Raw genomic sequence first — 15,282 nt, forward strand, 5'->3', positions numbered from 1 at the left:
CATCCTACCACTCCTCATTTACAGGAATGCTTTTGCAATCTTCATTTTTCTTTCTGTTGATGTCAATGATAAGACAAAGCATATACACAGCATTTTTTTTTTGTATGTTTACAATTTTCACAAAAAACCTATCACACCTCTACTATTTTCAGTTCATATTCTGGCTATTGGTATTTGTTTGATGTTACTTTAGAGCAGATCATCCCAGTTGTTTTCACTGTCAACCTATCAACAACGCTTTTAAGTACCTAAAGTTTTCATTGCCTATCATTTTACTTGTAGAGTATGCTGTGACCAAAGGAATGCGACCACTGGAGTAGTACCCAGAAGTTGATGTTGTCTCAAAAAGAGTGGTAGGGATTAGAAGAATAGATCAATAATACTTGTGTAAATACTCCATGCCTTCCACCTGAACCCTGCAGTGCCGAAGGGGCTGCTCCACACTCGATGAATAAAGCTTGTCGACTGCGTCTCCCATAATGCCGCAGGACAAGGAGATGTAACGAGGATAGAGAATAGAGAGGTTGGGGGAGGGCAGGAGCTCTCAAAGAGACGAATGTTCCAGCGAAAGGTGGCAAGATGCAACTTGTCCTTGGAACATCTGCAGGCCCGTCCCACGCCTCGTGAGATGGAGCTGAGACTTGTTTGTGTCAAGTAGCTTGTTGGGACTCGTCAGACACTGCCACGTAAAACCCTAAAACCTAGAGCAAGCAGAAGAAAGCAAAAAAGAAAGAACAGGAGGGAGAGGTTATTTAAAAAAAAATCCTGGCATGAAAAGATTTTGACGATAAAGAAATGGTTTCTAGGAAAGGTGTTTCTGAAAAATCCCACTTCTCTTGACAGGTTTTGTGTAGATATCACATACATACTATTTGATTGTTCATAGGAACAACAACAAAAAAACAATGCCTTGAGAACATGCATGAACTGAGTCAAAGAGGAGATTGGTCTGTCAGCACCAGGATAGCATCCGTGCCGTCTTTAGATCACTGGCAGAGTCGTAATCTCATTCAGGTCCAATGTCTGTTCATTAGATCTGACCTTAAAACCCAGCTTTCAGTGTAATTGAATGAAACACCTTAAGAAATAAAGGAAGCTGTGAGGAAAGAATTTGGCAGCACTCGGGGCGAACATTCAAGAGGGAAAATCCAGTGTAATTACACCAAAGCTTGTCACTCTTTCTCTGGGAAAGATCACATTTCCAAAGCATATAATTTAATCACAGGGCATTAACTAGTGCTGGGAAGCATGGAGGCATTTGTTTACATCAGTACAGAAAGTATGAATTAGATGAGGGCTACTTGTATCTCCCTCAGTAATGAGAAATAATCGGGTTTAACAGACGTACTTGTTATTGAAGAACTTGACTTTGCGCACAAAAGCTTTGAAAAGGGTCAATGTTTCATAATTGTATCGCTGGAACCTTAAATGCAAGAGGAATGAATGGCGGATTAACAACAGTGATGTTGTTTGTCATGCATGAGAGCTTTGCTTTTTGTTTAAGCAATGGATATCCTCCTGCCAAACAACCGTGTATGCTCAGTTTTGAGCGCGATTCTATTCATTTGATTCCTAGCTCCACTACATGTCTGTAAAGAGACAATGTGCAATGAGTTTTGAATCAGATCTGCACTTTTATTGTTAATGTTTTGAGGTCAAACTAGATTAAAGTACAACTCATTTTTCTTGCACCGTTTCAGCAAGCAGGTTTTGATTTTTTCCCACTGCTGAAGACGGCAAAAAACTAGTTCATTTCTTTTCCAATGAAACAGGTTTTGGGAGAAGCAACAGGCAAGATAGTACATGTCAGGTATGAGGTGGGACAAGACCAGAGGCGCCAGAGCGTTGGGCCAACCCGCCCCGCCATGCTTAGACACGAATACAGCCTTAGCCCGCAGCCTTGTTCTGCTCAAACACACAAACTTCAGCTACAGACCTGTCACAACACGTACAGCACTGCGTGTGTGTGTGTGTGTGTGTGTGTGTGTGTGCGTGTATGACTGCGGTTTTACTTTGTGTGTGTGTGTGTGTGTAAATCTCTGCATTTCACATGTACTGAGATGCATTTGGAAATGTTTATTTTAGTGCACATCATCACTGTTTTTGAGAGATAAAACAAGGATTATTGGATGACAGTTTCCATTTATTCCTAACATTTTCCATGCTGAGATAAATCCACAGAGCATGAAAGACAAAGCTTTGTGACACCAAAAATACTTTAGTTGGTAACACCTAAAAAAAAATATTTTTCTTTCAAGCATTTTTTTGAGGTGAATCCAACTTTTCACTTTTTACAATGTATTATAATTAAAAACATGATAAATGCACATCAGATTAAGTTCAAGTAAAACGCCGAAGTGGTCTGCAAGAAGGAAAAGATCTTATCACCCCGAAAGGCCTGCAACCGTATCTTCCTTGACATCTATCAAGCCAACCGTTTACCAAACTATAGTATAGAGTTCTGCCCATTCTAGACTGTCACTCTTACAAATCCTCCCTTTCTTCCCGAAAAGTTACTCTAACCTTTTTGTCCCAAGCTGTGTAATTCATATTGTAGCCCATGACTGGAACATAATTACATGTTAACACCACTGAGCCCCTCCCTGTGTAAAAGCCAATGCCTCTAATTCATCAGATCACTGTATGGCCGCACCCTCCGTATGTGTGCATGTTTTGTGTTTGTGTGTGTGTGTGTGTGTGTGTGTGTGTGTGTGTGTGTGTGTGTGTGTGTGTGTGTGTGTGTGTGTGTGTGTGTGTGTGTGTGTGTGTGTGTGTGTGTGTTTCGCCGTCAGCAGGAGCAGCGGCTCATGGTTGGCCCTAAGCAAACACCGCATATTTGCATTCTTAAAATGTGTTGCTTTAGGGCTAGAATTGGTGCTAAAGTTTGTCAAAAATATGTATGAACGAAGTCGCTTGTTTTGCTTTTGCATCTCTGACTGAGCCGTTGGCTTTCATGGCTACTTTGGTGTTGGAGAAAATCCATCATTGTACTCACATGACACTTGCAAGTCTTTTGAATGTATCGCGCCTATACGTAGTTGATCTTTGTCAACCTCTTTTCTCCCCTTTCACCTTCCTATTCTTCTCCTTTTCCTTCTGTAGCTTCCTCTTCGTAACTTATTCTGCCGTTTCTTTCCATCCTCATTCCTTTTCTCTCCCCCCTTTCTCCTCTTCTCTTTCTCACACCTCATTTAACTGAATGACAGGAGCGTTCAGGAGCATATCACATTGGGAGCGGGGGGCAATTACAGTTACTCATCTTTCTTTTTTTTATAGTACACCTTTCAAAACACTGCCCTCAGTTCACGCACAGAACACCTCCATCATGTGTTGGTGAAAGCACCCTGGCACAGATTTAGCATGAGCTAAAGTGAGCCAAGTCAGTTGTGAGAGTGTAGATGAGATGTACCTTTTTCTTTTTTGTATTTAATATTATATTTAGGAATGTTTAAGAGTCCTGTGTGGCTTTAGTGTATCATTAAAAACAACAGGGAAGCAAAATCTGTGTGGGTTATTATATTACGTGTTTTTTTGAGAAGATAAACACTTCTCATCTTTCTGTTATGCAAACTTCTTAAGGAAATGGCCAGGATTTCTCTATGCACGTGTGTTTGTTCTTGTTAGGGTTGTGTAATATTTTTAGGGAAGGGCTCCTCTCATTGGAACGCTTCTTATCAAAAGTTGGAAATTTTTATGTAGCATTGTTCTTCAGAATAGCCTCGGGCAACATTCACAGCTCTTTATTTCTTCGTTTTCTTCACCTTTTCAAACGAACTTGACAGAAAACTTTTCTTCACAGTTATTCGCTCTGTTTTTCTTGGAAAAGACATGGTGTGGAACCAGACATTGTAATGTGCATTACCAAATCAATGGCATATTGTTATTGTTGCAACATAGATGGTGTCTGAGTATTTGTGATTTGCCACCTGTTGTGTCCGGTTAGACGGTATCTTACACCTGATGATGCGGTAAACATGAGTAACACCTGAGTATTATCCTGTGGTGATGAGTATGACTCAAGCACACTATATGATGCAATTATGATTGTTGTGGTGAGTGACACCCTATACATCAGGCTGTCATCGGTGATAAAGAGAATGTTGGGAAATGTAGCTGAGGTTTCTTCATTCGATTCACCTTCAGTGGTCCTGTTTATTTTTTTTTTACACATTTATTGTTCATGCGTTAACAGTAACAACAACCAAACTAATTTATATGTACAAGTATCTTAAACAATTGCATTAAATAGACAGTGGCAGTTTACACAAATAGTTTTGCAAACCATTTACATGAAATGTAATTGTCCTACATTGTTAAACAAGCGGATTTGAAGACATCTATTTCTAAACAAAGGGCAAGACAAAGAAAGGTCAAGGTCACATCATGAGTATAATTGTTACACCGGATTTCTTTGTCAAAAAGAGTTCTGAAGGTCTTCATACCAGAAGTCCTGTTGCCTAAAGCCAGCTGCTTTTCCCTTTCAACATGTTTATATGATACTTACTTCACTAAAAGATTGCCAAGCTGCAGCTGTTTTATCGTTTTTCCCTGTGTTGAAGAGTTATTTATGTTTTGTGTCTTGTTTTTTATCAGTTTGGATAAAAAGAACTAAAAAGAAGTTTGACCGTTTTTATATTATCCTTAATATTTAATATAAAGTTCTAAGGGGAAAAATCTATACCATGGTTCTTAAAAATTTTGAATAAAATAGTATTTATTTATTTTAGAAAAATTTATAAATTAGGGAACAAACAAAAATGCATTAATTGGCTAATATAAAAAATTAGAATTTGATTAAAATTAAGAGCATAACGTTCCCATGATAAACTGTTATGTAGCAGGCCAAAAATAAATGTTTTAATATTTTTGTAATCATAACAATGTGTGTAGAGTCTTTTTTTTTTTAAATGACATGAACAACAATGATACAAATAAAAAAAAAAATACTTTTCAAATGCTTTGTGATATGCAAATATGCCATATTATTAACATATAGGCACAGTGTTGCTCTATTTCTGACTTGTATGTATTGATTCCTAATCAAACTCTTGTCTTTTTTCCTGAAGTACTCCACAGACCTGAAGAAGTTGTACTGTCAGATCGCCAAAACCTGTCCCATTCAAATCAAAGTTCTCACCAACCCACCCCAGGGTGCAGTCATACGGGCCATGCCTGTTTATAAGAAAGCCGAGCATGTTACCGAGGTTGTCAAACGATGCCCGAACCATGAACTAAGCAGAGAATTCAATGACGGTTCGTACAAAGCAAATGACCTAAATCACAGCAGCGGAAGCATGCAGTGATTCATTTTTATTACTTGAGCTTGTCCTCAATTGACATGATTGGATGATATAATTACCTGACCTTTTTATTTAATAGGCCAAATAGCTCCACCCAGTCACCTGATTCGGGTTGAGGGGAACAGTCATGCCCAGTACGTGGAGGATTCCATTACTGGGCGTCAGAGTGTGCTGGTGCCCTACGAGCCCCCTCAGGTAAGACTCGCACCCACCCTTACACCTGTGCTTTTCCAAATTAACTCCCTAAACCTAGGTCTCCCTGCATGCCCCTTAACATCCTAAGTCATCTTCAACAGTTTTACCATGGAAACCAATGGCAATAGTGTATGACACAGCTGTTCTGTTAACAGGTGGGCACAGAGTTCACAACCATCCTGTACAATTTTATGTGCAACTCCAGCTGTGTCGGTGGTATGAACAGGCGGCCGATCCTCATCATCGTCACCTTGGAATCTAGAGAGTAAGAGTCATTATAAGACATGTAAAACGAATCATCCAATAAATTAGGAAGTAGGTACATTGATATTTCTCTCTGCAGTGGCCAGGTTTTGGGCAGACGGTGTTTTGAGGCTCGCATCTGCGCGTGTCCAGGACGCGACCGCAAAGCGGACGAGGACAGCATCCGCAAACAGCACGTCAGCGATGGAACAAAGAGCAGTGAGGGTACGAAGCGCCGTAAGTAATGCTGGGGGCAGGTGACTGGGCTTGAACTAACACACAAGCACATACAAATCTAGAGACACACACACTTGCACTGCATGTGACATGTACATACAATTCTCTCACCTACGTATATAAGCAGCATGTGGTTTATACTATCCTAATCTTATATAATTGCTATTTCTTATATATATATATATATATATATATATATATATATATATATATATATATATATATATATATATATATATATATATATATATATATATATATATATATATATATATATATATATATATATATATGGACACTGCATTCAACCTTCACCTTTTCCTTCTGTTCTGTGCTTTAGCTCTGTGTATGTGCTCTTCAGATCTACTGCTGCTGTTTTACGCCCTCCATGTCTCTCCTCCACAGCTTTCCGCCAGGCGTCACACCTTTCTCAGCTCCCCTCGCTCAAGAAGAGAAGATCCACCGATGAGGAAGTGTTTTGTCTGCCTGTGAGTATCTGCAGGAATCCAGCACCAGACATTCATTATTCATTAGAAAAATATGTTGGTCATTACCATTGGTAAAAGCCTTGTACTCTTTTAAGTATTAAGTATTAGTCACGAAAAGTCATTTTCTTAATGCAATATAACTATATGAAGGCACTATGAATACGTTATAATGCATCAAGGCAGTGGTTCTCAAACTTTTTAGAGTACGCCATCCCCCCGTGCATTCCTCCCCCAAAGAAAATTCATGACATCTCAAATTTGTATTAATCAAAATATATTATATTATGTAGTGCTGTTAGTTGGTAGCTATATTTTTCTGAGAATGTATATATTAATGTATTTAATAAAATGCCTTATCACGCCCCCCAGTTTGGGAATCACTGCATTAAGGTATTTTAAATTGCATTCTATACACTGTAAAAAATGTTTATAATGATGTGTTAATTTTTTACACATTGTGTGTGTCATGCCATTTAATGCGTTATTTCATTTTAAAATAAATGAAAGGGACAAACAAGTTGTGTTAAAAACAGTGATGGGAGTAACGCGTTACAAAGTAATTCAATTACTGTAATTCTACTACTTTTAGCGGTAATGAGCATGTAACAAAGTATTTTTTTTAAATCAATAAACCAGTTACAATTACTGAAATTTAAAGGACACAGCTTTTGTGATATTATTCATTTTGCCGCCCACCACGGTCCTGCAACATTAGATCAGAAATGTCTTGTCTGCAAGTGTTCATTTTTCACAAAATAGTTACAATTACTGAAATTTAAATGAGTTGGTTACACAGGTTACTCTAAGTTATTTGGTTAAAAAAAAATACTTTGTTACATGCGCATTACTGCTAAAAGTAGTGGAATTACAGTAAGGGAACGCGTTACTCTCATCACTGTTTTTAACACAACTTGTGTTGTCCCTTTCATTTATTTTAACATGAAATAACGTGTTAAATGGCATGACACACACAATATGTAAAAAATTAACATCATTTTTTACAGTGTATGTAGTCCTTATTGTGTTAAAAGTAGAGCTGGGCATAGATTAATCTAGATTAATCTAATACAAAATAAAAGTAATTTTTTGCATAACATATGAGTTTGTGCTGTGTGTAATTATTATGTATATATTAATACACACACATGCATATATATATACATTTAAGAAATTTTGTATTTAAATATCGTTTTTTATTTATATATAATTTAGAATATATAAAAATATAAATAAATGTATATACACATGTAAATGTTTGTTAAATACATACATGAATGTACACACAGCACAAACTCATATGTTATGCAAAAAATTACTTTAATTTTATATGAGATTAATCTAGATTAAAAAGCTAGATCCTTAAAAAGTAAAATATTTACTTTCACTTATTTTTTTGAAAGGTTTTCGAATAAAAAAATACAGTATAACAGCGAAGTCTGACATGCAGGCTTACCCATTTCTCTCTTCCTCTGTGCTTCAGATTAAAGGCCGTGAAATCTATGAGATTTTGGTGAAAATCAAAGAGTCTTTGGAACTCATGCAGTTTCTCCCTCAGCAAACTATTGAGTCATACAGACAGCAGCAACAGAACCTACTGCAGAAACAGTGAGTACTTTAAACATGCAGAAATCCGCAAAAAAATTACAAAAACAAAAGGGGTTTTAGATTAATTAGCTTAATTAAAAATAATAGGAAAGCAAGTTCATTCTTTTGATTGGCCACTGTAACGCAACCAACTGTACAGTGCAGGCACATGCAACACTATCCTAGCAAGGTCCACTCACAGCTTATTTATGACCCCGTCTGTGAAAAGTCATTTTTTGTGATTTACTGTTTTCTACACAAAATCATTCTACGTAATGTAAATAACACTCTGTGAAATATATCTTTGATATATTCAATATTAATGACTAAGGCCATGTCAAAGATTTAAAATCAGTGTTTAGAAAAAAATGATTGGCTATGACTAGTTTGATGCTCCTAATCTCATAACCAGATTAGCCTGGATTTCACAGACGGGGTCGCATTTGTGCCTTATAGTTTTATTAATATCTTGACTACTGCATCTTGCTTGTTTTTGAACGTCTTTGTGAATGCTCACGCTGAATGTGTGGCGATTTTGTTTTTGCATCATGCATTTCAGGCCCACCCCATGCAGGGGCTTTTTATATGAAAAACACTTGATTTCTTATGTGAATGTATTCATATAGCATGGCAGTTTGAATTTACCCTAATTCCTTTTCACACTGATGATACAATCTTGGCTGCAGCATGAATATGAGATTGGATTGCATCTTGCATGAGATTTGTGTTGTGGATCGCTTGGTGTTGTTAAAAGAAAATCCTTTAATACAAGCTTATCTGTTATGGTCAGCATAAGTATCACACAATATTAACTATTTTGCATTATGCTTGACTTCGCATAAAAAGGGTGAAACTTGCTGGTGTGTTGCTCGGATATATTTTGTCACAGCCCGTCAATTCACATTTACAATGCTAAGATTACCACAGAACTGCGTCTCTTAGATATACAGGTTGAAACATTGCAGAAAATTGTTATTGGTCTCCATTGTATAAATACATTTTGGGTGGTTTGGCCGACTGCTGTATCTGCTGTATAGTTTTGCTGTTCTTTAATGAATAGTTTAGTCAGCTTTCCTAGTAGATGTCTGACAGTGTGGTATATGCTGTATGTTTAGAAATTTTGGATTTAAGTTTTTCTGAACATTTTTAAAGGCTCTAACCATTCCCATCCAAGTGTGGGAAAAGGTGTCAAAGAGGCTGATGATTTTAGGGTCTCCTTGTTGTTGAAGTAGAGTCCACGGTTTGTGATCTTCAAGCTCTGGTCTAGACTAAATGACTAGGTGAGGAATGACCAGGTGTAGCCATTATCTTTAAAAACGTCCCTTTGTAGGAGAAATGGACACAGTAAAGCTCAAGTATGTCATTTTTGTTTCAGTAGCATCAATAAACATAATTGGTTTCCATTGGCCAGCCAAACAGATAGTCGAGCCAGTGTGGCTATTATTAAATGGTTGGGATTATTAAGCCAATTCTAAAAAAAGACAATTCTTATAGTTAATATTATTTTTTAATAATTCAGCATTAAAGGTGTCAAATGTGCATCTGTAATTTTAAAGACCATTATATTACTAGTCTTAAATAAAAACAATGATTATTTCACATTTCTAGGTATACATGTAAAAGATCCATTTTCATGCTGCATGCTGTTACTTTTTCTGTTTCTTCTGTTTATGTTTGTCTAATTTATCTTTTGAAATAAAGTTTCTGCTGTCATAGATTCAGTGGGTCAGTTTTCTTGATTTCATCTGTTTTTTTCTCACTCTGATGGTTTTAAAGCATTCAATCCTGCAATTTAACTGACAGTATTTTCATTGCTACAACTTACTGCCACCCTGTGGCGAGGGTGTGAACATGCATCTAAAAGTCAAAATTGTGTAATGCATGTTTTATTAGTATAATGATGACACTACAAAAGACATTAAAACACACAGTAGCCCTATTCGAATGAATCAGACTTGACCATTTGAAAACACATGCAATGATTAACATATATTTGACCACTTCTATATTTCTTCTAGGAAAATATTGCCTATATAGCGTATAACCACATCATGTCATATATATTATTTGTACAGTTTATTTTAATCCTCACTGAGATCTGATGTCATCATACAGTCTTTATAATGTGTAATCCACCCATTCTTCTTGACTGCCTGAAGCTTCATATATTGTCCCTTGTTTTTCCTCTCTTCTTATCTCTAATCTGCCTACATTGTTCTGACTTCTGTTCCGTTTCTCACTCTCTATCTTTGGATCTTTTCTACAGCCTGTTAAGGGCCCGTTTGCGCTCTGAGCTTCTGGACCCAATAGGTGAGCAGAAGAGACGCTTCAGTGCTTCCTGAAAGCAGGAATCACATTCCTCCTCCTTCAGAGCATCCCTCGCTCCTATCTCTCCATCTCTTCCTTATCTCATCCTCTACCCTTCAAGGTGCTCCTTGTGTTTCTCCAAACTGTCACCTGTGGTAACCTCTAAACGTCATAGCCACAAACTGGTTAAAACACAGGCTTTGGTCGCTACCACGTAAACACCTCATTTGAAATATATATTTTAAATATTGTGAGCTGTCAAGTGAAGTCATTTATTATTTTTTGAAATATTTTTTGCATGATTTTTTCCCTCTAAAGTGTATTAATCGGACAATTGCTCTCCATTATAAATTGAAATGATTTGTTTGTTTGCTACATTTGCTTACACACACCCTCCACATAGATTCAGTTGCATTCGTATTCTATAGTCTATCTACATAAAAGCATCTTTATTTCTTAAAATGTTTCAATGATAGACCTTTTCAGATGTTTCAGGGCCCTCATGATGACAGCAGTTTTACTGTATTATGTTTATTAGACTGATCTGCTGATATTGCACAAAACAGTATAGCAACCTTTCTGCTGACCACCTCATTTCTCTCTTGCGCTTTCTCTCTCTCTCTCTTTTGTTTTTCTCTCCTGAACGTCTGGACTGACCAGGAACCAAGCACACATTTTTTATGGGACTCATAGTTTTTAAGATTTTATTGATGGTTCATCTTAAATAGCTTTTTTGCCGCTATCTTCATTTTATTGTTGGAGCTGGACTCATTTAGTTGTCTATAAATGTGGGGGGATAGATTTTATCGATGACTGAATTTTGATAATGCTGGTCATGTTTTTTTAAAGTGCACTGCTGGGCAGTTTTTTTTGTGTTCGTGATTATATGTGCAATTTCTTAAAAATATGTATTTTCTGTCATGCACATGGGAAGAAAGAGCGGAAAATTCATTGTAAAGTGTTGACGGATTCTTTTGTTGTTTCATGTAAAGTTTATGGTTGTTGTATTATCAATGGCTCTTGCACTTTTGTCAGTTACTATTATTCAATAAATGACTTCTCTGCTTTTGTGTTCCTATCTGTACTTTTCCTCTTTGTTCTCTTTCTTTACTTTTACTTCCTGAATCTTCTTTTCAATAATCAGGACATTTGAAAAAGTCAACGAACTGAAACAGCTGTCATGTTTATTTGAACTAAGAAAAGCACCATACGCATGCAACATATTTTATAATAAAAATTAAGTAATAATAATTATAATAATAGCCGATTTACTGTTCTTCACATATGTGCACTACATTTATTTTCATGTTACCTTTAAATCATGTTATATTATAGACATTCTTCCCACTATTTTCTACACCTCTGCCACAAATTTAATCACACCACCTCCAAAACTTCAGCATTGTAGCGTGTCCATTTAACACAACTATTGGTTTAAAAGCTGTGCACTGGCTGCCACATTTGAAAGTTTTAAATTATGGACCTCTTACATAATATAAACACAGTTTAAGTGTATATACTTTATCCAGGCATAGTTATCATAACCTGTATCTTCTTCTCTTCCTTAGGAGCTCTCTGCCCCCCCAGCCCACCTTCGGTTCCAGCTCACCCACCCTCGGCAAAAACAAGCTGCCATCAGTCAGTCAACTCATCAACCCCCAGCAACGCAACACACTCACCCCATCAGGCATGGGTGGAGGATTGGCTGATAGTAAGTCCTCTATTTCATTGATAATAATTAATTTTACCACCATCTATAAATCTATTGATAATTATGTCACCCTGCCTCTGAAAACCCAGCTAAAAATTTTTTATACATAAATTATTATACGTAAAAAAACATTCTCTAAAAATATAACCTTAATATATTTAATATCGACAAAGGCATGTCAAAGATTGAAATTAAAGTAAAATGAATAATTGAAATCAATCTTTGATGCACATAATTAGATTGTGAGACTTTAGCCTGGATTTTAGACAGGGCCACATTTTTAGGATTAACTAAAAAGTAAGCTCAATTCAATAAAAAATTATTTATATAGCATTTTTAACAATACTGCATTGTTTCAAAACAGCTTTAAAAGAAAATAAAGAATTAACAGGAAACCCATTAAATTTATAGCATACATATAGAATACATGACTTTAATGCAAAGTTTATTTTTGCCATGAAAAGTTCTCATAAAACGGTATGTACTGTTTCTGAGACACTATGGGGCAGTTTCCCATACAGGGTTTAGATTAATCCAGGACTAGGCTTTAGTTATATTAGGACATTAGGACGTTAGTTTTTACAAACAAACCTTACAAAAAACAATACTGGTGTGGATCTAGGATAAGCCCTGTCCTGGAAACCGCCCCTTTGACATTTAGTCAATTTATCTAATTAATAACACGTATCATGTTGAACCAGACATGCCTTTCCAGCTTCCAAAAGAAGAGAAATAAGAAAAATACAATCGATCATTTATTTTCACTCATACTTTTTAAGGAAAGGAATCCTTCCTGATATTTCTTGGAGCCCTTTTCTTCCTATTAAAAAAGAGCCTGTCTGGGCTTGAAGGTCTCACATCTCAATGTCACTGCCAGACAGCTTCCTTTTAAAAATTGAACTAGATCTTTGTGGGACGGTCTGCTTACCCTTCGGCACACTGTCAAAACGCACTTGTAGCTTACATGACAAATGTGCATTTTCATATGCCTCAGGTTTTATTTGTTCTGAAATGACCCAATCCAGGTATTTTAGTAGTTACGTCTGGGTAGCAGGTTATACTGTAGTGTATATAATATATATATATCATACTTGTGAATGGGTTGAGGGATAAAGAAACATTGCATGCTTTTGTTTCCCCCTTTTTTTGAGGTTTATTACAGTCTCAACCCTTTCCCTTCCCTCCAGTGACACCCAACATGATGGGCGGCCCCGTTCCCATGAACACAGACATGAGTGCCCTGAGCCCAACCAACCCTCTCCAGTCGCAGTTACAAATGGTGCCTTCTTCTCACTGCACACCTCCACCGCCCTACCCAATGGACAACAGCATTTCCAGGTACACAAATGTAATATACTCATCTCTTTTAATCAGACTACATTGATCAAACTGAAATATGGGGCAAAAGCATTTTTAACGACTTGAAATCTGTCCCATTGCAGCTTCCTATTGAGGCTGGGCTGCTCAGCCTGTTTGGACTATTTCACTGCCCAGGGTCTGACCAATATCTACCAGATTGAGAACTATAACTTAGAGGTGAGGAATTTGCCTTTTTCCTTAAACTTACAAAATGTGCATTGGAAACTGTTTAGTAAAAATGATGTTTGATTGTCGCGTCGATTGAGAGATCAGAACAGTGGCTGCTGTATTCATGAGCTCTGTGGTATATCCATCCACAGGACTTGTCCAGGCTGAAGATTCCCACAGAATTCCAGCACATTATCTGGAAAGGAATAATGGAGTACCGGCAGACCATGGAATTCTCTCCACCTCCCCACATCTTGCGCACCTCTAGCGGAACATCCACCGTCAGCGTGGGCTCCAGCGAAGCACGAGGCGAGCGCGTGATCGATGCTGTGCGTTTCACCCTCCGTCAGACCATTTCCTTCCCTCCCCGGGACGACTGGACCGATTTCTCCTTTGACCTGGCCCCTGATTCTCGCCGCAACAAGCAACAGCGCATCAAAGAGGAAGGGGAATGAATGTGATTCATTGCAATACACTATACAATACGTCATCGGCACGCGTTTACTGTATACACACACTTTTTGTTACTTTCATATTAACACACTTTGGTGTTGGTCCAAAACGTTTCACAGTTTTCCTCTGCAAGTGATAGTAAAAGAAAAACTGTGAACTTCGTAGTGCTGTAGTTCACTTAAAATTAAATAGGCAGATAAAATGCACTTAAAATCCTTCACGGTTTCATTTTTCCTCTGGTGGATTTAGCTCTGGTTGTCATTTCAAGCCCCTTTATTAAATGCAAGCAGCTGTGGCTGAGGAAAAATGGTGCTTTGCTAAATTTTTACTGTTTCTTGAGACAAAGCACTTAAGAAATGCTGAAATTTCGTTACTATTTGCAAAATAAAACACTGAACTTTTTGGGGGGTTTCTACATGGCCAAAGGTATATATAGTTTTTTTTTTTTTTTTTGTAAAATAAATGTTTCTCCCAATAGGAGCTTTAATGTTAATTGTTTGTAATTTTTGTTGTGCTCATTCCTGTCAGTTTTACAATCTCTTGTGTAAATCTCTGACCTTTGTCAGTTTTGATTGTATACATTTCAAAGCACATGGTTCTTTATTCTCACAGAAAGTGTTATTCATCATTTTCATTTGTGGTGTAAGACTGATGTCATGTAGCCTCTATGTAACATTGTGAACCCTTTATTGTATCTTTTATCGGTCGTAAGCACTCTAATACTGTCAGAGTGTAAGTATTGAATTGCTCCTAAGGTTGTGAAGATGCATGTGGAGAAATGCTTTGTTTACTGCCCAACGTCTAAAAGTGATTTACATTGGCCATTCCTTCAGTATTTGTTTTAAGGAAATTTTTTTTAAGTCACTTGATACTCATTATTCGCCATTTGTGGCAATATTGTACAGTTTACATTTTTATTTTACTTTCATTTGACCACTGAGAAAACAATTCTTTATTATACTTTAAGGAATTATTGTAAATATGTTGCAATGTACTTATTTTGATATAAACCAAAAATAAAAAATCATTTTACATTGGTGCAGGTTTTTGTACAGACAAGTTAGTATCTTCCATAGTATTATGTGGTTTTAACAGACAAAGCAAAAAAAAATAATAATAATAATAATCATAACTAATTTTCAGAATTTGCATAGTGTGACAAACTGGCAAAACTTGTACTTGCACAAAGGGGACCGAATATGTAGCTTGCCTAATATCCAAATGTTACCCTCAGTTA

At 36.8% G+C, this 15,282-nt stretch overlaps 1 protein-coding gene across 8 annotated transcripts in view; it reads left to right on the top strand.

The window, feature by feature from the left end:
* Positions 1-15,085, top strand: part of tp63 (tumor protein p63) — a 44,999-nt gene extending 29,914 nt beyond the window's left edge. For 2 of the 8 annotated variants that reach the window (XM_065240748.2, XM_065240736.2), the window contains 10 exons: positions 5,067-5,253; positions 5,380-5,495; positions 5,651-5,760; positions 5,839-5,975; positions 6,381-6,463; positions 7,944-8,068; positions 11,923-12,065; positions 13,253-13,403; positions 13,508-13,601; positions 13,745-15,085. In XM_065240748.2, the coding sequence (XP_065096820.1) occupies positions 5,067-5,253; positions 5,380-5,495; positions 5,651-5,760; positions 5,839-5,975; positions 6,381-6,463; positions 7,944-8,068; positions 11,923-12,065; positions 13,253-13,403; positions 13,508-13,601; positions 13,745-14,047 (1,449 nt within the window). In that variant the 3' untranslated portion in view covers positions 14,048-15,085. Of the gene's footprint in view, positions 1-5,066; positions 5,254-5,379; positions 5,496-5,650; positions 5,761-5,838; positions 5,976-6,380; positions 6,464-7,943; positions 8,069-11,922; positions 12,066-13,216; positions 13,414-13,507; positions 13,602-13,744 lie in introns of all 8 variants that reach the window. The other 6 variants (XM_065240733.2, XM_065240735.2, XM_065240738.2 and 3 more) reach the window with 6 other exon arrangements.
* The last annotated feature ends 197 nt before the right edge of the window (positions 15,086-15,282 follow it).

This window comes from Paramisgurnus dabryanus, chromosome 7 (assembly GCF_030506205.2).
Source record: "Paramisgurnus dabryanus chromosome 7, PD_genome_1.1, whole genome shotgun sequence".
In the NCBI taxonomy this organism is placed as follows: Eukaryota; Metazoa; Chordata; class Actinopteri; order Cypriniformes; family Cobitidae; genus Paramisgurnus; species Paramisgurnus dabryanus.